This window comes from Anthonomus grandis, chromosome 13 (assembly GCF_022605725.1).
Source record: "Anthonomus grandis grandis chromosome 13, icAntGran1.3, whole genome shotgun sequence".
Classification (NCBI taxonomy): domain Eukaryota; kingdom Metazoa; phylum Arthropoda; class Insecta; order Coleoptera; family Curculionidae; genus Anthonomus; species Anthonomus grandis.
The window spans coordinates 1,743,651-1,770,394 of record NC_065558.1 but is presented as its reverse complement, the minus strand read 5'-3'; the positions used below and the strand labels follow the sequence as shown (position 1 = coordinate 1,770,394).

At 28.5% G+C, this 26,744-nt stretch overlaps 2 protein-coding genes and 1 long non-coding RNA gene across 6 annotated transcripts in view; 2 read left to right on the top strand and 1 right to left on the bottom strand.

Moving 5' to 3' along the window:
• LOC126743980 (leucine-rich repeat-containing protein 43-like) overlaps positions 1-8,112 on the top strand; it is a 38,275-nt gene extending 30,163 nt beyond the window's left edge. For all 3 annotated transcript variants that reach the window (XM_050451278.1, XM_050451277.1, XM_050451276.1), the window contains one exon: positions 7,964-8,112. The gene's annotated coding sequence lies outside the window, so the exon portion shown is untranslated. The remainder of the gene's footprint in view (positions 1-7,963) is intronic.
• Positions 417-11,747, bottom strand: LOC126743983 (uncharacterized). The gene is made up of 3 exons (XR_007663033.1): positions 11,581-11,747; positions 683-865; positions 417-632 (listed from the first exon to the last, which is right to left on the bottom strand). It is a non-coding gene; the product is annotated as an uncharacterized LOC126743983 (long non-coding RNA).
• LOC126743981 (uncharacterized) overlaps positions 7,883-26,744 on the top strand; it is a 44,192-nt gene continuing 25,330 nt past the window's right edge. Inside the window, exon 1 of one of the 2 annotated variants that reach the window (XM_050451279.1) lies at positions 7,883-8,159. In XM_050451279.1, coding sequence (XP_050307236.1) covers positions 7,990-8,159 — 170 coding nt within the window. In that variant the 5' untranslated portion in view covers positions 7,883-7,989. Of the gene's footprint in view, positions 8,160-8,254; positions 8,487-26,744 lie in introns of those variants that run through there. The other variant, XM_050451280.1, reaches the window with a different exon arrangement.

Genomic DNA, 26,744 nt, shown 5'->3' with positions numbered 1-26,744 from the left:
CTCAGGGTAAAAATTTAAAAAATTTACATAAGAAATTTGATTAATTATTTTTTTTGGGGATTTTTTTTTTAATTTTAATTTAAATGAAAATTGAAAGTAAATAAGTGAAACAACCTAAAGTAATAATAAAGGCATCAACAAACAGTTGTTATTATGTTAATAATTCATTTTGCATTTTAAAAATAAGGTTACGAAGGAGTCTTGAAAAAAAAATTAAATTCTTATCAAAATATAAATTTTCCAAAATATAAATAATTAGGAAAAAGTGGTTTTAAAGTTTTATAATCTAAAAACTAGATATAAATGACGAATTTAAAACAAAACATACATATGAACTTAACCCTTTCTTTACCGGTCATAAATGTCATTGCAGTGGCCTCATTCCCAGACTTTTGAAAATGTCTTGAGCCCCACTGACGTATTTATACTACACTCTAAAAATGAGACAAACAAAGTTTTACGAAGGACTTATATCTGGAATCTCGTCGCTTCTTTTTCTCCCGAATTTTGGATTGTGAACAAACAATGCATCTTCGAACTTTGTTGTTTGGTATATAGCAGGAAAATGACGCCCCGTAAGACGTTGATGACTTGGTGCAGCCCTTACTGACATAGTTTTTGGTGCAACAAAACTGAAAAAAAACAGTTGAAAATAATATGCTAAATTCTAGAATCATTATACCTCTCAAGAAGTTGCCGAGTAAGATTTAATTGAAAATCTGCTAGTGGTAACTTTCCTGGATTTTGGGTTAGAAATAATGCATGGCTGTTCAAAACACATAGATCCACAACGTGAAAAAAGAGTTTTTTATACCATTTTAAAGTTTTTCTTACGGATTCTGTCGAACTTAGCATCATTTCATCCCTGTGGAGATTTTTACTTGTCAAGTAAAAATTTGAGATAAAGAACCAAAGAAAAAGCAAAGAGTGTCTAGAGACTATATTCATTAATAATATAATTCAAAAAAAATAAATTATTCAAATATAGCCTCAAGTGCCTGTAAGAAGTTATTGATTTCAGGCAATTAAAGGCTTTTTTAAGTAGTTCAAAAATTGTGAATTCAAAAAAATCCAAGGAAACGGAGAAACTAAAAGAAAATCAAACAGAGACTAGAGATTCTAAATGCAAAAGTTTCTAGGTTAAAGGTACAAAATAACACCTCAAATGCCTATAAGAAAATATTAATTCCAGGCAGTTGATGACTTTTTCAAGTAGTTCAAGTACGTCTAGGCAATCATTAATTTCAAGTAGCTTTTAATGTGGTTCAAGTGCTTTTAAGAAATTATTGATTCCAAGCAGTTGAAAGATTTGTCATGTAAAAATTGAAGAAAATGGGAGATGAAGAAGAGACCAAAGAAAAATCAAAGAGTGTCTAGAGACTAAAAATGTAAAGTTTCTTAGAGTGGAAATTCAAATATAGCTTCAAGTGCCTGTAAGAAATTATTGATTCTAGGCAATTGAAGGCTTTTTCAAGTAATTCAAGAACCTTTAAAGAATAATTAATTTTAGGCAGTTTAAGTTTTTTTTTAATTGTTCAGATGCATATAAATAATCATGGATTTTAGGCAATTAAAGGCTTTTTTAAGTAGTTCAAAAATTAAAAATTCAAGAAAATCCAAGGAAAAGGAGAAACTAAAAGAAAATTAAACAGTGACCAGAGATTCTAACAATAATTAATTTGGCAGTTAAGTAGTTCAAGTATATGAAGGAAATCATTAATTTCAAGCAGTTAAAGAATTTTTAACGTAGTTTACGTGTATGCAAGAAATTATTGATTCCAAGCAGTTGAAAGATTTGTCAAGTAAAAATCTGAGATGAAGAACCAAAGAAAAATCAAAGAGTGTCTAGAGACTATAAATGTAAAGTTTCTTAAAGTAGAAATTCAAATATAGCTTCAAGTGCCTGTAAGAAATTATTGATTCAAGGCAATTGAACGGTTTTTCAAGTAGTTCAAGTACCTTTAAAAAATAATTAATTCCAGGCAGTTGAAGCTTTTTTTAAGTAGTTCAAGTACATGTAGGAAGTCATTAATTTTAGGCAGTTGAGGGCTTTTTAAAGGAGCTTTAGTTCTTAGAAGAAACAATTAATTTCATACATTTAAGGATTTTTTATGTAACTCAAAAATTGAAAATTTAAGAAATAAGGATAATTATTAAACAGTATCTAGAAACTATGGATGTAAAGCTTCTTAGGATAGAAATTCAAACATGGCTTTAAGTGTCTGTAAAAATTCATTGATTCTAGGCAATTAAAGGCTTTTTATCCCTTTAAGAAATAATCAATTTCAGGCAGTAGAAGATCTTTTAAGTAGTTCAAGTGCCTGTAAAAAATCATTGATTCCAGACAATTAAAGGCTTTTTTGAGTAGTTCAAAAATTGTGAATTTAAGAAAATCCAAGGAAAAGGAGAAACTAAAAGAAATCAAACAGAGACTAGAGATTCTAAATGCAAAAGTTTCTAGGTTAAAGGTACAAAATAACACCTCTAATGCTCATAAGAAAATATTAATTCCAGGCAGTTTTTTAAGTAGTTCAAGTGCTTTTAAGAAATTATTGATTCCAAGCAGTTGAAAGATTTGTCAAATAAAAATTGAAGAAAATCTGAGTCGTGTCCCAGATCGATCTGCATATTGTCTATTATAAATGAAATAAACGTATGATAGTCCAAAAAATTTAATAATAATAATAATAATAAGTCTTTTATTTGCCACTATTTACATGATACTATTTAACATTTTAAGCTATATCTATTTACAAAAATTGCAAAAAGGAGGTTAAAAAACAATTTTAAATAGATACAGGTTTAACCCCCTGTGTACTCTGTATTACAAAACTCAAAAAAAAAATAAAGAAAATAATAAGTCTAAATTATCAATAAATCTACATATTTACAAAATAATGCGATATTATCTATATTACTCATAACACAATCCTATACTATTCCACACACACGCCATACACATATATGTATATTGACATTACTAGTGTAATAACAACTACTATAGCAACACAATAAAGCTCAGTGCCAAATGAATGCTATAAAAATTTAACAGAGAAACATTTTATTATTTTAAAAATTTCTTATAAAAAAAACTTTCAGGAATTTGGTTATATACGATATATATATTAAATGAAAAAGATCGTTCGTAAAAAGACGTTGTGTGCAGCGGCGGAGAGTTTAAACCTCTATGCCTTAAATTTATTTTTATATTGAATTTTGTCAAATGCGAGGGACAATTAGTAACTTCAACACTTAATTAGTAATTGTAACTTCCTTCGACATTCCATAGAGAGCCATTTGGTTTCACGCAGTTTGTAGCTTACCGGTTCGCGGCGACGAATACCGTATATAAATCGTAAACAAGATTTTTGAACCCGTTGTATTCTGTCTTTATCTGTTTGATCCAAGCATGGCCCGTACACTACGTCAGCAAAATTAATGACTCAGCACTAGTGCATCACATAAGTTTATTTTTTGTGATATTAAAAGTAAATGCCTAGATGGAAACAACCTTTTTAAATTAGCATAGCCTAATTGAATACATTTACTTACATGCTGTTTGTATCGAAGGTTGGTGTCAATATAAAGCCCCACATTACGAGAACAATCAGAATGCGGAAGTTGTTCCGCAGAAGCCATTAAAATTAGGTCTTCTTTAAGTGCTCTCCGATCCTTACCAAATATTAAAAAGTTTGATTTTGATGCATTTATTAGTAAATTGTGTTTAATAGAATACTAATCAATCGTTCCAGATCGTTATTAATTTTGCTGGTAGCACTTTATTTCTGCTTAGGAAAAAATGACAAATATAGCTGTGTATCATCTGCATACAAATGAGCTTTGCAATGTTTTAGGCAACAAGTATAAATGCAAAACAAAATTGGCCCCATGATAGAGCCTTGTGGTACCTCACACACCAGTGTACCTTCGGATGATACACCTTTGCTGGTTTCAACAAACTGTTTCCGGTTTGTTAAATAATTTTTAATAAGAGAAAATACATTATAGTCAAACCCCACATAGCTCAAAATCGTAATCGTAATCGTAATCGTAAAATAACAGCAGTAGATTTTTCACGATCAGTGGCTTCAATTATATCATCTGTAATTTTCAAAAGTGCTGTTGTACAGCCAAGCCCCCCATCTAAACCCTGATTGATATTCTGGTAAGATTTTGTGGGAATCAAGATACTCCCTTATCTGAGCATTCATTATCTTCTCCATAACCATGGATAAAAATGGCAATATACTTATGGGCCTTAGATCATTGAAATCATTAATGTTTTTTTAAAAGTGGATAAATCTTTGACACCTTCACATCAGGAAAACAATTTTCCAAAATACAAGAATTGACAATATAAACTATATACGGCAAAATCATATCCACACACAATAGCAACATATTTATTTGATCCGCCCCGGTAGCAAGCGACTTTATTTCAAACAAATACTTTCGCACAACATCGGTGGATACGATACAAAAATTAAATTTAGTTGTTGGCATCTCAAGTTTTTGATTGTTTCTGTAAAACCCTTAAAGTTCTACATCTATTATTGGGTTATTTTGTACTGATGTTTGAATAAAATAATTATTTATATTGTTAGGAATAATTAAAATGCTCAGGTATTTGACTGGCTATATTATTAGAATAAATGTTAAGCTTTTGCCAAAAAAGTTTTTTGTTATTAAAACTAGAGGACACCGCATGACCAAGATACTGTCTCTTCTCTTGACGAATTGCAACATTAGTTTGATTTTTAATTTGTTTGTAAAAATTTCAGTTTGCATCAGTTTTTGTCTTTTGGTATTTTTTATATGCCGTGTCTTTAAAGGTTATCATTTTTTTAATAGTAAAAGTTAACCATGGTGGTTTTTGTTTATTAAACTTAAATTGAACCACAGGCGATGTGAAAATGATCAGAAATGCCAACCAGATTCAAAACTCGACTCTCCATCTGGGATCAAAATTATATCTAAAAGTGCCGATGTCGTGTACGTAACTCTGGTAGGTTCCATTATAACTTGTCGCAAATTTTAAGACTCAACATATTCAAAGAAACTAGAAATGTTCTGATCACCCAAATTCAACAGATTTAAATTAATATCACCCCCACAGATTATATCAACTGGTTGAAAATCAGCCAACCTCTTTTAAAAATTCTCCAAAAACTCCCCCACTCTGCCCTTCGGAGGTCTATAAATAACACCAACCATATAAGTCGTATTCACATATTTCAACTCGATTCATAATTCCTCGCATGTTTCATTTGAAGTTCGATATTCAAACTTTGTAAGTTGTTCTTAACATAAAGACATATAATTAGATAAATAATATTACAAGTCCAATTGTTCTAAAGTAACAAAAATGTGAAAAACTCAATTTAAAAAGCTCAAAAAAAAAGAAAATTTTTAGCCTAAAAATTTTGAAAAATCAGATATATTACGAAAATTATATATATATAAACTTAAAATAATTTAAACAACATCAACATCTTTACTATACTTTAATTTTATTATTTTTATTAATTTTTGTCTTTGTTATTAATTAGTTCATTTCAAGACCAGTTATAGTTCGGTTTCTCAATATTTTTGACGCAAATAACCTAAGGACTAAAGAACACCCCAAATGAAAAAAATCGACAGGACTAAATTCCGGCGATTGAGCAGGTCAATATCCTGTACCTCCCCTATGTATCCAACGATTTGGATACGTGATACTGCCTAAGTGATTACGTAAATTAATGCTAAAATAGTCTCAACTATAAATTAATTTATTTAAAAAGAATAAAAATAAAAAAACTATGCCTTTAATCAGATTTCTCCTGTTGGTTACGGTGGAAGGAAATATGGAGCGAAGAATTAGTCCAAGGATACAATTAATTTATAAGTATGCTGCTAGTAAGTTTTGCTGCTTGGAATATTGATAAAACTTTATTTTCTCAGTAAGTTTACGTACATTTCCACAAATTCCTGTTTTCTGCAGACAGCAACAGTGACTTTGAGCATTTTTTTAAGTTGTCCAAGAAATTAAGGTGTTCTCCCCATATACCTGAAAAATAAGAAAAAACTGAATAAACCGAATACAATTTGAAAACTCACTTCCCAAATCGATCTGGGCAATATTTATTATAATACAAAAAATCCATTTACCATTTTAAATTTCATTCAAATTAAGACAGATATTAGAAAAATAGCGTCCTCTGTGGTGTTATTAGAACATCATCCAAACAAAAATGTGCAGGTCTGCAAACCAGATAATCTGAACATTAAAGCAAATCAATAAAATTCCCTTCATTAGAAGAATTTAATGAATTAATTATCGTGACGCCTTCACCAAAATATCAGGAAACCACATTATTTATAGTTATAATTTCATTTAATTAAATAACAAATTTTATGAAAAAATTTAGCTTTATCCCTGGGATACTTTATATAGACATAATCCAATAAACTCATGCACAAAAAACGTACAAATGTCGTCCTTTTTTTAAAAAAAAAAGATTTCCTAATTTACATATAAGCCGCCTCCCCATCTAGTTATTTCTTCCCTCATAAAAGTCCCTCGAAAGCCACGCATACGTCAAAAAATAATAAAAACCGAATTTCCCGGCGTATATTTTCCGCGACATTCTCCACAAGCAATTTCCTCAAATTGAAATTTGAATTCTAAACAGGAAAGACACGTGGGCAGTATGTTTTTATTTACTTCGACCCCGGCCTGGGAGAGAGGAGGGTGCAGGAAACCCTTCTAATGTCTACAAATCTTGTTTTTCGTCTATGAATAAGCATTTCTCTTTTATATTTCCAATTCCGTAGGTATTCGAAATAAATTGTGTCTATTTGTTTGTTTTTTCTTCACTCTCAAGGCAATTTGTCACTCTCAATGGCCGGAAAGTTTTTTAATGAGTTTTTCTGGCTTCTATTGGCAATTTAACAGCTTAGGCGTGTGTTGCTTATAGATTACGTCAATAAAAGAGGGTTAGCGATCTTGGGGATTACTGGGTATGGATGAATGCGTGCATCGATCTGGATGGACGTTCAAATTTAATATGAAAGTGATTTGTTTACTTAGAAATAAATAGATTGTTTGAAAATTCTTAGCTCGCATTAGAGGCCATTAAATCGTAATATACACTCGGAAAATAATTGTTAAGAAATTGCTGCCAGGAAAAGGAAAATTTTCCTTATATCCCTATTCAAACCTAAAGCCTGGAACTTTCAAGACAAAAAAAAAGTGTGGGGGTGAGAGCAATAAATAGCGAGTACTTGTCAAGTATACATTCAAAATGCTTCGAATACATGAAAATGGTTGCCTTTTAAGTGCTTGTCCACTCTTCTCACGTCTGCTTCCTCGTTCATTTTTAGGCGGGGAATGAGGAATTTTGGTGTTAGCGAGCAGACATTTAAAATTTACTTAGAGAAGTGAGATTAATATAAGTATTTAAAGAATTACTGCAAGTAATGCTAATGCCATATTACTGAACACCATGGAAATTAAAAAAAAAACGAGAACTTGAACTTTATGAAAAAGCAAACCTCCTTCATAGATTTAAAAGTAAAAAAACAACTTTTGCCCCGTACGGAAAAAATATATTGTGCTAAATCAAAAATTCAAAAACGCCGACTTTTCTCGGAAGTTTCTTGATTGGCTTAAAATTGGAATAAATTCCTCTCATATCATGTGGGAGTTAATTTGGTTGATAATTCACGTTCCACGTCAATCCGTATTATATTAAAAAAAATTTTTTTTATTTCTTATGGATAAATGAGACAATACAAAAATATCAAGACGAAGAAAAGAGTAGGTAAATTAATTTCATACAAGGAATAATACTGGAACGCATCGAATGTCAACTTTCAATAAACCGTTCGTGTCACAATCATCTGCCTTGTCAAAAATCATGATGCTTGAAATATTTTAGTGATTTTTTTTTAAAATAATAAAAAAATACAAATTTTCCAGTATCTCGTGTCACAAAAATCAAAAAAATGGTGATATTTCAAGAGCCGCCGCCCAGTGCAAGAGGCACCAAAAAATCCGGGGCAATTAGAGTAAAACTACGCAAAAAAACCGCTGCCATATTACAAAAAATGCCCGCCGTTCCAGAACTGAAGAAAAAACGCGTCAAATGGTGGGAGAAGGAAAGCATACAATATGCGTAAGTACATTATTAACAACAAGTATTTCCTAACACGTTAAAAATCATTTGTGACACATCCTGCCATAACAACTTCTCTTTCAATTATTGTCTTTTCAATTTTATCGGAATCGTGTGTTTTTGTACCGTTTTTTTTTTTTGAAAAAAATTTATAAAAATGGTGCTATTCAAAGAGCCAACAATCGATGAAAAGTACAAGGGGACCACGTCGGGTGCCCTTAAGGTACGAACGCGTAAAAAAACCCGAGCGGAACTTCCGAAAATCCGCTTGGAGCAGTTTAGGAAGAGAATCGTGCATTGGTGGCAAAAGGAGAGCGTACAATATGCGTAAGTCAATATGAAATCTAGAGATTCCACCTATAAATCTTTTCATATTATTTTGTATGTAAGATATATAAAAAATTATAGAGTTGAATTACTAGAAGGCACATTAATAAAATAAAATAAATAGATTACTAAGATCCATTTAAATTATGCGTTTTCGAAAATGTAATTAATATTTCTCAAAAGTTGCCAGCAATTCAGCAACACGTCTAATAATGGTCATTCTTGATAAAAAAATATTTAGAAGATTAAATTAAATTAAAAGGAGCCACTTAGGTTGTGTATTTTTCGATAAACTTAGAATTCTTTAAAGTAGAATTAATTAATAAAAAATCGTAATTTTCTTTGATAAAGTTAAATTGTGTTTTATTCTGACTTCAACAAGTAAAAAAAGAAGACACAGTTTTGGAGATATAAAAACTAATCAAATTTAACTAGTACAAGGCACAATGTTCTTGGTTGTTGAAAACTAAAAATGTACCTTAAGTTCTCACTCGTATTTGTTGTAATAATTTAGACCTATATTTAAGGAGAAATCAATAAATTACTTCAAAAATACTATTTTTAATTTTTGATATGTTTATACAATAAAGAGTTTAAATTGGGCCAAAAAAATCGACTATTTTCTTTTTTGAAAAACATATCGAAAGTATTGTTTAAGGTGACAAAAAAAATTATCTTTAAAGTTTTAGCACGAGATCTATTATATTAAATTAAAATGCTTTTATTTATTCTATTTATTTATTTATTTAGACCACATAAACAGATTACAAAATCCAATTATTTAGTGGAAAAAATATCATAATTACAACTTAAAATTAACTATCCAAATACAAAACTAACGTACAATGAATAAAGATAACAATTTAATGAACTTAAACTACAAAGTTTACATTTCTGATGATGCAGCTAAATATGTCACACTGGCTCTGCACAGTATTATATATATCCCCAGCTCTACGCAAGGGAGAAAATTTAGAAATATTAGTTGGCTCTTGTTGAGTAAAAGGTAGGAGGATTTCTTGTTAAGACCATTGGAAGGTGAAAGTTTAACATACCCAACAAGTCTGGTGAGTCGATCAAGTGGTTTACCAATTTATATAAAAACTGCAGATCAGCTGATTTACGTCGAACATTAAGCGGTCGTATAGAAAATCTGTCAAGTAAAGTTTGATGTGAAAAACCGATCTCCGGATACTAGATACTTCAGAAATTTTCATTGGATATTTTCGATATCTTCAATATGACATTGATAAAAAGGAGACCAAACTTGCGAAGCATATTCAAGAATGGTTCTAACGAGCGAAAAATATAATGATTTTAACGTAAATATATTGTTAAAATGCTGTGTATTTTGAATAATAAATCCCAAGATTTTATAGCTTCGGTTCACTATACCTGCAATATGTGGAACAAAAGATAGACTGGTATTGAATGTAATCCCCAAGTCCTTAAACACCTCTGATCTAGGAATAGGTACATTGTCTATAGAGTATTCGTAGTGTATGGGATTTTTTTTCAAAGTTCTCATTTTTGCGTCAACGTTGCCAAACTAATAAAGTAAAAAAAACATTCTGCATATATATTCATAGAATAATAAATTCTCTAGAAAAAAATATATTTTAAAGGTTTTCCGGATAACCAATCTTTATACCTTCATACATTTTTTAGATTCACCTTTTAATTTTGTAACTTTATAAGTAACCAATAAATAAATATATAGAAAAGAACAATATAGATTCTTAAAAAGAAATTAATGCTCTATAAAAAAGGTCTCTTATAGTTTTTACATAAAATACTGTTTTAAAAGTTATGAAGAATAAGTTAAATATTTACTATTGCTACTTGAAATTCTTTGATCATTTTTAGACCGTTAAGGTATTTTTTTAATTCGTCCAGGCAGTTGAAGCATATTTTATAACTGCATTAAAAAAAAACAAAGTATTGTATTGTTTTAATTCGTTCAGACATTTGGAGCAATTTTTATAACTTCATAGAATGATCAATAAATTACGTGAAATCTGGAGAAATTTCTTGATCAGTTTTTAGATTGCCAAGGTATTGATTTAGTTCGTTTAGGCATTTGGAGCAATTTTTTCAACAGCCTTGAATTATCAAAAAAATTAGTTAAAATTTGACGAAATTTCATAATTAATTATAGACTACTAAAGTATTTTTAATTTAAAGTTTCATTTAAATTCTTCTAGAGAGTTGGAGAAAATTTGTCACTTGCCTGGAATAATCAATAAATTACTTGAAATATGGAGGAATGTCTTGATAATTTTTAGACTGTCAAAGTATTGTTTTAATTCGTTCAGGCATTTGGAGCAATTTTTATAACTTCATAGAATGATCAATAAATTACGTGAAATCTGGAGAAATTTCTTGATCAGTTTTTAGATTGCCAAGGTATTGATTTAGTTCGTTTAGGCATTTGGAGCAATTTTTTCAACAGCCTGGAATTATCAAAAAAATTAGTTAAAATTTGACGAAATTTCATAATTAATTATAGACTACTAAAGTATTTTTAATTCAAAGTTTCATTTAAATTCTTCTAGAGAGTTCGAGAAAATTTGTCTCTTGCCTGGAATAATCAATAAATTACGTAAAATCTAAAGAAACTTTTTGATCAAGTTTAGACTATCAAAGTATTGTTTTATTTTACTTCTTCCAGGATTGTCTTGCGGGATTATTTTGATCATTTTTAGACTTCCATAGTAATGTTTTAATTTGTCCAGGCATATGGAACAATTTTTATAACTGTCTGGAAAGATCAATAAATTACTTGAAATCTAGAGAAACTTAGTTTTAGACTGCCAACGTATTATTTTAACTCTTCCAGGTAGTTGGGGCAAGTTTTCCAATTATTAGGAATAATCAATACCTTACTTAAAATCTGGAGGAATTTCTTAACCAAATTTGGACTGTCAATCTATTATTTGGGAAATTTCTCAACTGCTTGAAATAATCATTACTTGATTTAATCCAAATATCCAATTACTTGAAATATAGAGTAATTTCATTATCAATTTTACACTACCAAAATATTGTATTGTTTAAATTCTTCTAGAGAGTTGGAGAAAATTTCTCTACTCACCTGGAATAATCAATTAATTACTATGAAAGTATTGTTTTATTTTAATTCTTCCAGCATTTTCTTTTGCATTATCTTGCATGTTTATCTTGATCATTTCTAGACTGTCATAATATTGTTTTCATTCGTCCAGGCATATGGAACAATTTTTATAACTGCATGGAAAGATCAATAAATTACTTGAAATATGGAGGAATGTCTTAATCATTTTTAGACTGTCAAAGTATTGTTTTACTTCGTCCAGGTATTTGGAGCAATTTTTATAACTGCATGGAACGATTAATAAATTACGTGAAATCTGGAGAAATTTCTTGATCAGTTCTAGACTGCCAGACTATTGTTTTGGAAATTTCTTAACTGTGCTGGATTAATGACTAAAATACTTAAAATATGGTGGTATAACTTATAGATAATTTTTAGACAGTCAAGGTATTGTTTTAATTCGTCCAGGCATATGGACCAATTTTTATAACTGCATGGAAAGATCAATAAATTACTTGAAATTTGGAGAAACTTAGTTTTAGGCTGCCGACGTATTGTTTCAATTCTTCCAGGTAGGTGGAGGAATTTCTTGATCAACTTTGGACTATCAAAATATTGTTTTGAACATTTCTTAACTACCTGGTATAATCATTCAATTACTTGAAATATGGTGGATCAATTTTAGACTACTAAAGTATTGTTTTGTTTAAATTTTTCCATACAGTTCGAGAAAATTTTTCAACTGCCTGGAATAATCAATAAATTACTTAAAATTCAAAGCACCTTTTTAATAATTTTTAAAACTGTCATGGTAATGTGTCAGTTCGTCCAGGCAGTTAAGGCAATTTTTTTAACTGTCTGAAATAATCAATAAATTCCTCGAGATCTGGAGGAACTTCTTGAACATCTTTAGACTACCAAAGTATTGTTATATATAATTTTTTTAATACTTTGGTTGGAATAATTTGGATTTCTATAAATTGTTCATGTGGCGCAAGAAAACCTTAAAAACGAAGAAAAAAATAAGCAAGAAAATGCCAAATTTGTAAATTTATTTGGAATAAAAGGAACCCAACAAATTTAAAAAAAAAAAAAATTTATCAAGAAAATATATACCCAAACAAAAAAATATCTAAGGAAATCCATAAAAAAAATAAATTCATTATAACTCATAAATAAACACAGCATACGTTTAAAAAAATCTCTTTAGAAGATTTTGAATTTTATTACTTACTTTGGCTTTATTCTTTTCTCACTCGAACCCGTTTACGTATGTATATATCCCTCGCGTTCATACCTGTATTGTAGATACCCATAAAAGAAAATTCTGCTTTTATATTATAACGAATCCCTGTGATTCGCGAGTTCTTTATCTTGAAAGAAATCCGACCCAAAAAAAATGAATAAAAAGTAAACAAAAAAACGTTAAAATTAGGTTTAATTAAATAACTCTTAAGCTATTTTTGTAGGTTTTTTTACTCAAAAAAAAATTTATTATATATCCAAGAAAAACAAAAAAGAATCAGAAATCCAAGTAAAAATCCCAAAAATCTCTTAACATATTTAACAACACTCCAGGTAAAAATCCAGATGTCAAAGTATTTTTTGTTAAGTTAATTTTTCTTAAGATTTTTTAATTGTCTTGGCACTCTTTGGCTCTTTGGCCTTTCTATAGGTCTATTAGCATTATTTTAAAACTTAATACTGATGGTTATTAGTAAATAGATTGGTAGAATAACAAGTGGAAGAAACAGAGGAAAATCTCAAAGCGCCAGGAGCACTTCAGATGTTCATTTTTCACCGGATAGTTGTCACACTATTTTTGGACTTTTATTATAGTTTTACTCAAAAGAAATCCGGGAAAACTTCACAAAAATGAATCAACCCAAATTCAGTTTAAAAAAACCTCATTGGTCAATGAATTTCGTTAGTTTTCCTTAAAAGTGCAAAATTAAAGAAAATTAAGTATTTCATATATTACTCTTAAGATTCCTTTACTGTCTGTGGCGTTTTTTGGAGATTCTTTAGATTTCGTTTTTTTTTTAAATTTTGGCTTTTTGCTCTTTTGGATTTTTTTTGTATCTTTTTAAATTGCTTTAATTTATTTAGTTTTTTTCGTCAAAGGAAATCCAAGGAAAAATTAATTTATACAAGGAAATTAAAGTAAAAAACACAAAAAAATAAAACATTTAAAATACAATAACAAATTATAGAAAATTATGAATTTGATGTACTCTTAAGATTCCTTTACTCTCTTGTGTTTTTTGGGGATTCTTTAGATGTAGTTATTTTTTTTTCAATTTTGACTTTTTGCTCTTTTGAATTTTTCTGTATTTTCTTGAGTTTAAATTACTTTGTATTTATAGTAAAAATTAAAACATTTAAAATACAATAAAAATTCATACAAAATTAAAGAATTGAGAGTTTTTTTGGGGTTGTCCTTTTTTAGGTTGTTTTTTAGGTTGCTTTACCTTATTTGGTTTTTTTCGTTAAAGGAAATCCAAGGAAAAATTAATTTATACAAAGAAATTAAAGCAAAAAACATCAAAAAATACAACATTTAAAATACAATAACAAATTATAGGAAATTATGAATTTGATGTATTACTCTTAAGATTCCTTTACTATCTGTGGCGTTTTTTGGAGATTCTTTAGACGTAGGTAGTTATTTTTTTTTTAATTTTGACTTTTTGCTCTTTTGAATTTTTCTGTATATTTTTGAGTTTAGGTTATTTTAATGTATTTACAGCAAAAATTAAAACATTTAAAATACCCTAAAAATTTATACAAAATTAAAAAATTGAAAGTTTTTTTGGGATTGTCCTGGATTTTTTTAGGTTGTTTTAATTTATTTAGTTTTTTTCGTCAAAGGAAATTCAAGGAAAAATTAATTTATACAAGGAAATTAAAGTAAAAAACACCAAAAAATAAAACATTTAAAATACAATAACAAATTATAGAAAATTATGAATTTGATGCATTACTCTTAAGATTCCTTTACTGTCTTACGTTTTTTGGAGATTCTTTAGATGTAGTTATTTTTTTTTTAATTTTGACTTTTTGCTCTTTTGATTTTTTTTTGTATTTTTTTTAAGTTTAAATTACCTTAATGTAACTAGAGCAAAAATTAAAACATTTAAAATACAATCAAAATTCATACAAAATTAAAGAATTGAGAGTTTTTTTGGGGTTGTCCTGGATTTTTTTAGGTTGCTATAATTTACTTAGTTTTTTTCGTCAAAGGAAATCCAAGGAAAAATTAATTTATACAAGGAAATTAAAGTAAAAAACACCAAAAAATAAAACATTTAAAATACAATAACAAATTATAGAAAATTATGAATTTGATGTACTCTTAAGATTCCTTTACTGTCTTGTGTTTTTTGGGGATTCTTTAAATGTAGTTATTTTTTTTTAATTTTGACTTTTTGCTCTTTTAAATTTTTCTGTATTTCTTTAGATGTAGTTATTTTTCTTTAACTTCGGCTTTTTGCTCTTTTCGATTTTTCTGTAGTTTTTTCAGTTTAAGTTATTTTAATGTATTTACAGCAAAAATTAAAACATTTAAAATACACTAAAAATTTATACAAAATTAAAAAATTGGAAGTTTTTTTGGGGTTGTTCTGGATTTTTTTAGGTTGCTTTAATTTATTTAGTTTTTTTCATCAAAGGAAATACAAGAAAAAAATTATTTATACAAGAAAATTAAAGAAAAAAATATCAAAAGATAAAACATTTAAAATACAATAACAAATTATAGAAAATTATGAATTTGATGTACTCTTAAGATTCCTTTACTGTCTTGTGTTTTTTGGGGATTCTTTAGATGTAGTTATTTTTTTTCAATTTTGACTTTTTGCTCTTTTGAATTTTTCTGTATTTTCTTGAGTTTAAATTACTTTGTATTTATAGCAAAAATTAAAACATTTAAAATAAAATAAAAATTCTTACAAAATTAAAGAATTAAGAGTTTTCTTGAGGTTGTCCTTTTTTAGATTGCTTTAATTTATTTAGTATTTTTCGTCAAAAAAAATCCAAGGAGAATTTAATTTATACAAGAAAATTAAAGCAAAAAACATCAAAAAATAAAACATTTAAGATACAATGACAAATTATGGAAAATTATGAATTTGATGTATTACTCTTAAGATTCCTTTACTGTCTTGTGTTTTTTGGAGATTCTTTAGATGTAGGTAGTTATTTTTTTTTTAAAAATTAAAACATTTAAAATACAGTAAAAATTCATACAAAATTAAAGAATTGAGAGTTTTTTTGGGGTTGTCCTTTTTTAGGTTGCTTTAATTTTTTTAGTATTTTTCGTCAAAGGAAATCCAAGGAAAATTTAATTTATACAAGGAAATTAAAGCAAAAAACTTGAAAAAAAAACTTGAACAAAAAAAATTTGATGTATTACTCTTAAGATTCCTTTACTGTGTTTTTTTGGGGATTCTTTAGATGTAGTTATTTTTCTTTAACTTCGGCTTTTTGCTCTTTTGGATTTTTCTGTATGAGTTTAAGTTATTTTAATGTATTTACAGCAAAAATTAAAACATTTAAAATGCAATAAAAATTTATACAAAATTAAAGAATTGAGAGTTTTTTTGAGGTTGTCCTTTTTTAGGTTGCTTTAATTTATTTAGTTTTTTTCATCAAAGGAAATACAAGAAAAAAATTATTTATACAAGAAAATTAAAGAAAAAAACATCAAAAGATAAAACATTTAAAATACAATAACAATTTATAGAAAATTATGAATTTGATGTATTACTCTTAAGATTCCTTTACTGTCCTGAGTTTTTTGGAGATTCTTCAGATGTAGTTATTTTTTTTTAATTTTGACTTTTTGCTCTTTTGAATTTTTCTATATTTTCTTGAGTTTAAATTACTTTAATCTATTTAGAGCAAAAATTAAAACATTTAAAATACAATAAAAATTCATACAAAATTAAAGAATTGAGAGTTTTCTTGGGGTTGTCCTTTTTTAGGTTGCTTTAATTTATTTAGTATTTTTCGTCAAAGGAAATCCAAGGAAAATTTAATTTATACAAGGAAATTAAAGCAAAAAACATCAAAAAATTAAACATTTAAGATACAATAACAAATTATGGCAAATTATGAATTTGATGTATTACTCTTAAGATTCCTTTACTGTCGTGTGTTTTTTTGGGGATTCTTTAGATGTAGTTATTTTTCTTTTATTTCGGCTTTTTGCTCTTTTGGATTTTTCTGTATTTTTTTGAGTTTAAGTTATTTTAATGTATTTACAGCAAAAATTAAAACATTTAAAATGCAATAAAAATTTATACAAAATTAAAGAATTGAGAGTTTTTTTGGGGTTTTCCTCGATTTTTTTAGATTGCTTTAATTTATTTAGTTTTTTTCGTCAAAGGAAATCCAAGAAAAAATTAATTTATACAAGGAAATTAAAGCAAAAAACATCAAAAAATAAAACATTTAAAATACAATAACCAATTATAGAAAATTATGAATTTGATGTACTCTTAAGATTCCTTTACTGTCTTGTGTTTTTTGGGGATTTTTTAGATGGAGTTATTTTTTTTCAATTTTGACTTTTTGCTCTTTTGAATTTTTCTATATTTTCTTGAGTTTAAATTACTTTAATCTATTTACAGCAAAAATTAAAACATTTAAAATACACTAAAAATTCATACAAAATTAAAGAATTGAGAGTTTTCTTGGGGTTGTCCTTTTTTAGGTTGCTTTAATTTATTTAGTATTTTTGGTCAAAGGAAATCCAAGGAAAATTTAATTTATACAAGGAAATTAAAGCAAAAAACATCAAAAAATAAAACATTTAAAATACAATAACAAATTATAGAAAATTATGAATTTGATGTACTCTTAAGATTCCTTTACTGTCTTGCGTTTTTTGGAGATTCTTTAGATGTAGTTATTTTTTTTTTAATTTTGACTTTTTGCGCTTTTAGATTTTTCTGTATTTTTTTGAGTTTAGGTTATTTTAATGTATTTACAGCAAAAATTAAAACATTTAAGATACACTAAAAATTCATACAAAATTAAAGAATTGAGAGTTTTTTTAGGGTTTTTCTGTTTTTTTTTTTTAAATTGCTTTAATTTATTTAGTTTTTTTCGTCAAAGGAAATCCAAGGAAAAATTAATTTATACAAGAAAATTAAAGAAAAAAATATCAAAAGATAAAACATTTAAAATACAATAACAAATTATAGAAAATTATGAATTTGATGTATTACTCTTAAGATTCGTTTACTGTCTGGCATTTTTTTGGAGATTCTTTAGATGTAATTATTTTTTTTTTTAATTTTGACTTTTTGCTCTTTTGAATTTTTTTGTATTTTCTTGAGTTTAAATTAGCTTAATGTAATTAGAGCAAAAATTAAAACATTTAAAATACAATAAAAATTCATACAAAATTAAAGAATTGAGAGTTTTTTTGGGGTTGTCTTGGATTTTTTTAGATTGCTTTAATTTATTTAGTTTTTTTCCGAGAAAAAACTAATTTGAGCAAGGAAATTAAAGTAAGAAACACCAAAAAATAAAACATTTAAATTACAATAACAAATTATAGAAAATTTTGAATTTGATGTATTACCCTTAAAATTCCTTTACTGTTTTAAGTTTTTTGGGGGCTCTTTAGATCTCTTTCAGTTTTTATTTAATTTTGGCTTTTTATTGGCGTTTTTTTTTTTAAAAAAAGAAATATTGGAATAAAACAAAATATAAGAAAATTTATATAGTTTTTTGAAGAAATCATTTTTCTATTCTAAAATTTGTAAATATTTCTTAAAAATACTAAAGCATTAAGTTCATTTGAAATATAAAACCACATAATTATTTATTACTCTCCAGCGATTGGGCAGTGTGAATAAAAATTCAGTAAAAGCTAAAACTTACATTTTCCTAGCAAATGCTTAGTTTGCAGTGAATAAAAGTAAGTAATTACTAAGAATATTAAGGAAAAGCTCACATTTTTGCAAGCTTGTTAGATCCTGGCAACAGTTTGGCAGAAATGGCTGCATTTATGAATATAAGATCTGTAAAATTTTATCCCAAAAGAAAAGAAAGTCGTGCCGAAGAATACCACGGTCTGTATAGATTTAGTGAAGAAAATGTTGAGTGTATAGCTAACCATTTTTTGGAGCCAAAAGTAGAGACTAGAGGTGGTGCATTGAGTCGAAAAAAAAATTCAAATATTTTTGCGCTTTCTAAGTGATGCAAGATAGAGATCGAGAAAATAGAAGGAGTTCATAGAACAACAATTTTCGATATCTCACGTTTTACCAAAAACAGTTGAAAAGGCAGGACTTTGAATTAAAATTCCTACAGAAAACTCGACTGACCAGGCAATCAACGAATGGGCACAGTTGTATAGATTTCCCTATGCTTTTGGTGCAAATGATTGCACTCCTGTACCAATAATAAAGCCATCGCTACATGGTGACGAGTATGTTAATAGGAAAGGCTGGTGTAGTATAAATGTGCAAGCAACTTGTGATGCAAAAGAAATTTTTACATCCGTAGATGCTCGTATTTTAAGAAGATCAAATATTTTTGGTATGATGAGAAGATGTCAACAGAACTATGGAATTATTTTAGGCGATAAAGGGTACGGCATAACACCATGGCTATTAAAACCGTATAGAAACCTCAGCACACCTCAAGAAATAGCGTATAATAATTTACATAAACGAGAGCGCGTTATTATAGAACGCTGTTTCGGACAACTACGATACCAACATACGATTGAACATTGACAAAATTCCGTCAGTAATCGTCAGCGCTGTAGTTCTGCATAATGCTGCTAAGTATTTAAATGACCAATTACCAAATGACGAAGAAGAAGCAGCCGCCGAGGATCACGATGGTGAAGAAGTTGTGGAAGATAATGATGAACTAAATAACGACCGTCAGCGTGGTCAACAGAGACGAGAAGAAATAAAAAATAGAATTTTTCAATTGCAGTTGTAAATATACTACTAAGTATGATACCATACAGTGCGTTTTTTAGGGTTTTTGAAAAAACGTTTTTTTTTTTAATTTTATTCCCTCCCTATCCCCGTCCATTTTCTAAAATGTTCAGTGGGATCTAAAATCAAAATCTTCATACCCAAAAATCCCTGAAATTACATATTACTCGATTTTTATTTTTTTTAATTTTACCCCCTTCTTATTACCTATCTGGTACTTTTTGAAAAACAGGGTTTTCTTGTCCTTCCATTAGCGCCAAAAGTTGTTTTTCCCATGCGTTTAAAACAATTTTCTTATTTCCCGTTGCAGTTTTGTCCGTCTTTTTCTTCAACTCGCTCTTCATATTTTAATAATAATAATAATAATAATCCTTTATTTAGCACCTGGCTAGTACATAATACTATAACAAACATTTAATATACTTGTGTGTAATATAATAAATTCCTTAAAATTAAATTATAATTGATTCTTTAAGAAATTAAACACCTTTCTATTAAACATTTTCAGTGATGTTGCTTCTTTAATCTCTACTGGTAGGTTATTAAACATTCGAATTCCCTCAAAAAACAGTGATTTTTGTAAAGCAGTGGTTTTAAAATGTTGAATATTATAGTTCTGCTTTGACCGAATGTTGTATTGATAGAAACTTTCTCTTTTTTCCAAAAACGTTGATAAATAGTTTGGTAAAAGACCATGTTCGATTTTAAAAATTAATGTTAAATTTGCCTTTTTAATATTTTTTTCTACCGATAACCAATTTAATGTAGAAAGCATATATTCAATTGGTGTATATTTACTACAGTTCAAAATAACCCTCATAGCTTTATTTAGTTGTAATTGAAGCCTATTTATGTTTTCTTGTGTACAGGATATGAGTAAAGCAGAACAATAATTAAAATGAGGCAATATAATAGTGTTAAATATTAACTTTTTAGAACTTTTTAGACCATAATGACAGAGAACTTGAAATACGAGATAAGAATGAAATTTTTTTACCTAATTTTCTACAAACATAATCTATGTGCAATGAAAAATTCAACTGTGGATCAATAATTATTCCTAAGTATTTAATTTCCGAAACAAACGTATTTTGGATTTTCTTTTTAAGTTGTTTTTGAGTTAAATCCCTTCCAATTTGCAAAATATATTTTTGGTGGATTTCTTTGTATGCTTGTTCTTTTTGGCTCTTTTATTTTAGGAACTTGCGATTTATTAAATATAATATTATAGCTTTCCAAACTTTACATCAATTTCAGGTTGGACGAAATTTTTGCAGGAACTTCCTCCGTCAAAAAATCACTTGTAGAATTTTCTGAATCACTACTCATTTTGAACGTAAATAGTTATCAGAATAAAAACATTTTTCTTTGAATGATTTACCAAATAAGAACTTCAAGTAAATACTTAAAATATCTAGCTTTTGCTAGTAAGTAAAAGCAAAAGTTTATTCACTCCAATTTCAGCAAATGCTAAATCTACCTAGTAAAAGCTAAAGCTTATACTTCATACTAAAAGCAAAAGCTAAGTTTTTATTCACACTGCCCATTATTAGAGTAATTGAAACGCGCTGGACATATTTAAAAATAAAAGCACAAGAAAAGAAAATTCACTAATAAAAAGAATCAACAAATAACAATTGATATTCTAAAAATAACTTACACCAAGTTGCCACAACTTCATAACAACTTGCTTACAGAAAAATACTCCGATACAAAAAAAAAAAAACGCCCAACTTGTCAACACTTTATCATAAAAAACTGAAATCCATAAATTCGATACTTTATTACCCCACACAAAAACGCTCCTATGAAACACGTTAAGTAAAAAAAAAGAACATCAAAAGAGCCAACAAAGTCGTTCCTCAAAAACAACTCTACACAAAAGAAACAAAACCCCATATTATATCCTTCGGAAAATAGGCTCCTCGAATGAAAAGAAAATAAATGATTTGCGATACTTGGAAAACTTATATATATGGTTTCATGCAAAAATTCCGTGTGAAAAACTTTTATATTGTACATAAGGGTTCAGTGCACCCTCCTGCTTCGAACCCACCACCTTAGGAAATAGTCGGTTTAGTTTTCCATCAGGGCTCACAACATAGAGGCGTTAAAAAAAAATGGGAAAATTCGGGATTCTTAGCGTCCTAAAGGTCCTCATAGATCGTAATTATTCCAATGTGGAAGAAGGTCATTGTGACAAGGATAAAAACGAGGCGTGGGCCAGTCAGATTTTTAAATATTCCAATAATTTGAGGGATATCTCCGAAAATGGGGAGTGTGACACCACTTTGAGGCGATTTAAGTCCGGTGGTGACCGGCGAAGTAGAAATAACGTGGACGAAGTCAGGGAGTTTTTGAAGGGGTTGTCTGTACCGAAGTTTATATGCGAGTAAGTTGTTTTTTTAATTAGTTATTTAGGCAAATTCCAAAGTACAAAGTCAATAATGTCATAAGCAAAGAATTGATAACACGTGTTTCGGCCCTATATCATGGGATTCATGATAACTAAAAGTAAGGTAATAAAAATACAACCCTTAAAAAGGGTAGTTTTTAAATGAGTTATATATAAATAGTTACAATATAAAAGATGTAACAAAAAAAAATAAACGGTCTAAAAGAAACAAAAATTACCATTTTTACTTCAACTGCCTGGAAAAAACAAAGAATTACTTAAAAGCATATTTAGACCATTTAAGTTATGTAGTTAGTAACAGATATTTTAAATAAAGAATATAAATTTTTGCTATATAATTTTTTTCCATTAGACCACTGCTTCTTATGTTATCGAAATCAGAGTGTATTTTAGCAATTTATTGACAAACTAATAAAAAATTAATTTTTGGAACAAATTTAACATCCTTTTTGAAATTCTTAACATATTTCCACTGACACAATATCAATTCATATACAGCAAACTTAGTCTCACTCTAGGACCAATAAAACTTCAACAAACTTACGTAACCTCAATCGATAACCGCGTTTCGACTTAACACCTACACCATCCTCAATGCATCATCAATTCCACAGATTCCACCCTGTAAAGTTCCAATTAATTCACCCCATTAAAATCAAACGCAATTTTCCACTTCGCGTGTATGTGCACCAGCTTCCGAAACTGACAGCTGACAATCTCGCGCGTAAAACATTTTTCATACTCGATCGCTAATTGGGTGGCGTCGGGAAACACGCTCCGTTTTTGTTTTAATAACGTTTTTAGTACAGTTGCACTCAAAAAAAAAAAATGAAGGGCCTCATCCCCCAAACCCTTCACACTCTGATTCATAAAAGAGATTCGGTTTTAAAAGCGGAATTTCTGGATAATTTAAATGAGTGGTTAAACGGGGTGGTCAAGTATCGTAGGCACTTGGTGCCTTTTAATTCTGTCGAGGTGCCGGTGCCTCTATGTGTGAAGACTCCGTGCGAGGAGGAGGAGGAGGTAGAGGAGCGTGATAATGTGGAGCAGGTGCATAAGTTTTTGAGGAGGTTGAAGAGTGGTCAGATGACCGAGTGTGATTGCAAGTAGGTGGTTTTCTAGGATCATTTACTAGCATTTTTTGTTAAAATAATGCTCATTCTTTATAGTAATCCAATTAAAAGAATACAAATTTTACATTGATTTAGGTAATAATTGAAAATCATACAATTACCAGAGGGGTCTTTATATCACAGGGTTTATCATTGGCCTATTGATAATTCATTACAACTAGAATGCAGACTTTTATTTTTATTTGCTTTGGTAGTGCCTAGGTATTATTTAAAATGCAAGATAGAAGGAGAAGAAAATAATTCAGGATGCAAGGGCTTTATTATTTTTCCTGAATCTGGCAGGAGCATCAAAAAAATTAATATTATAGAAGTTTGCCAGTTTTTTCCAGATACGAGTTAATTTTCGCCAATGGTTACATGCAGGAGTTGTGTTGATAGAACTTAGTCCCCAAAAAATGTATCCTGTACGTCATATGTATAAGGAATTTATATTGAATTCACTCGATATTCTGGATAATATGAATATTGTAAGAACTGCATTTTATACATGAGCCATATCCCAAATGAAATAAATATCCCTTGATGAAGTTTAACATTTGAAGTGATTTCAGATATGTGGAGTGTTAAATTTAATCGGCTATTAAGTGTGATTCTCAGGTCACCCAAAAATTGTTATTGATATGGTAAGAATAATTAATAATCCAATTTCTTATCTGTTTTCCGAATTCCAAGGATATGAAATGACAGCAAGTTTAATTCCAGGCACTAAAGAATTATATTTTCTATATTTCAGGCGCTTGAAATAAGAGAAAAGTCAATTCCAGGCAGTTGAGCATAGATGCGTGAGTTTTGTTTGTAATTTCAAAACGTTGAGAATAAACATACCTAAAATTGAACCTTATCATGTTTCAAGTGCCTGAAATATATAAAAAATTATTTTGAACTGCCTGGAAGAAAACATGCTTTTACTTCAAGTGTCTGAAATATAAAAAATAAAGTTTTCGACTCCTATTGAAGCATTTTGACTGCCTTTTTTTAATATTAAGTGAGTTTGATTTCTAATTTCAGATAATACTTAAGTGACTATAATTGAACCTTATCTCATTTAAAGTGCTTGAGATATTAAAAAAAAAAATTCAACTGCCTGGAAGTAAACATAATTTTTATTACAAGTGCCTGAAATATAAAAAGTATAGTTTTCCACTCCTATTAAGGCATATCGATTGATAGTTTTTAATATAGTTGATCAGATAGTTGAAAATTATTGTGCCTAAGTGACTAGAATTAAATTTTATTTTATTTCAAGTGCCTGGAATACAAAAAAAAGTTTTCGACTACCTGGAAGTAAACACACTTTCATTTCAAGTGCCTGGAATATAAAAAATATAGTTTTCAACTCCTATTAGAGCAAATTAACAGATATTTCGTAAAATTAAGTGAGTTCGATTTTTAAGTTCAGATAGTTGAGAATCATAATTTCCAAGTGCCTAGAATTGAACCAGATCTTATTTCAAGTGCCTGGAATACAAAAAAAAAATATTTTTAACTGCCTGGAATTAAATGTATTTTCATATCAAGTTTCTATAATATAAAAAATATAGTTTTCAATTTTTAATTAAGCAAATTGACTGACATTTCGTACTATTTGGTGAGTTTGATTTGTAAGTACAGATAGTTGCAAATCATCATGCCCAAGTGTCTAGAATTGAACCTTATTTTATTTCAAGTGCCTAGAATACGAAAGAAAATGTTTTTCAACTGCCTGGAAGAAAACTTGCTTTCATTTCAAGTGCCTGAAATATATAAAAAATAGTTTTCAACTGCCTGGAAGTAAGCATGCTTTCATTTCCTAAAATTTAGAGAATATAATCATATTGAAGCACAATGAGTGATATTTTTTAATATTATGTGAATGTGATTTGTATCTTCAATTAGTTAAGAATTCTCATGCCTAATTTTCTTTAACGGAAGCTCTTTTTATTTAGAGTGCCTGGAATCAAAAAAAAATTAGTTTTCAACTGCATGGAAAAAGTAGTTAGGAAACATCGTGCCTTAGTGCCTATCTCCTAACATTATCTCATTTAAAGTGCCTGAGAAAAAAAATTAATTTCAGCTTCCTGGAAGTAAACATGCTTTCATTTCACGTGCCTGAAATATAAAAAATATAGTTTTTATCTCGTATTGAAGCGTATTGACTGACGTTTCGTAAAATTAGGTGAATTTGATTTGTAAGTTCAGTTTAGTTGAGAATCATCAGGCCTAAGTGCCTAGAATTAAACCCTATTTTATTTCAAGTACCTGGAATACAAAAAAAAATTGTTTTTCAACTACCTGGAATCAAATATATTGTCATTTCAAGTGCCTAGAATATAATAAGTATAATTTTTGGCTCCTATAAATGTATATTGATTGACATTTTTTTAATATTATGTGAATTTAATTCGTAAGTTTGGATAGTTGAGAATCATCATGTCTAAATGCCTGGAATTGAACCATATCTTATTTCAAGTAACTGGAATATAAAAAAACATTATTTTCAACTGCCTGGAAGTAAACACTCTTTTATTTCAAGTGTCTAGAATATAAAAGATATAGTTTTCAACTTATAATGAATCATATTGACTCAGATTTCGTAATATTTGGTGAGTTTAATTTGTAAATGCAGATAGTTGAGAATCATTATGCCCAAGTACTTAAAATTGAACCATATCTTATTTCAAGTGCCTGGAATATAAAAAAAATATTTTCAAGTGCCTGGAAGTAAACATACTTTTATTTTAAGTGCATTGAATATAAAAAATATAGTTTTTGATTTCTATTGAAATATTTTGACTGACATTTTTTAATATTAGGTGAGTTTGTATCATCATGCCAAAATGCTATCTATACCTGAATCTTATCTCATTTAAAAAGCCTAAAATACCAAAAAAAAAATAGTTTTCAACTGCCTGGAAGTAAACGAGCTTTTATATCAAGTGCCTAGAATTTAAAAAATATAATTATCGACTCCTATTGACGCATATTGACTTATATTATTTAAAGTTATGAATGTTTGATTTATAATTTAAGATAGTTGAGAATCTTCGTACTTAAGTGCCTAGAGTCGAACCTTATCCTATTGCAAGTACCTACAATGCGAGAAAAAAAAATATTTCAATTGCCTGGGAGTAAACATACTTTAATTTCAAGTGCCTAGAATATAAAAAATATAGTTTTCGACTCCTATTAAAGCATATTTACTGACATTTCGTAATATTAGGTGAGTTTGATTTGTAAGTTCAGATAGTTGAGAATCATCATTCCCAAGTGCCTAGAATTGAACCTTATTTTATTTCAACTACTTGTTTTGAATTAATTTAAATGCTGCTATAATTCGTCTAATTAAGTCTTGTTCTATTTCTACTGGCGTTTCGTAGATCAAAAACTTTGCATTTCCCCACAGAAAAAAATCTAGCGACATTAAATCGGGTGACCTAGGAGGCCAAGAAACTGCTCCACTGTTTTCATTTTAAAAAATAATAACACACAAGCTCTGGTAAATTGTTTTAAATCTCCAGCTATAAAATTTTTAAACATTGACATTGACGTTCACATTTTGAACAATTATTATGATGATGTCATGTACAAAAAGCAGAAATGAAATGTATGCTATTTAAGCAATATTAACGCGTCTTAGGGCCATAGTGCCGTAGTGACCCTTTTCCGGACATGGGTCTCTATACTCAAATG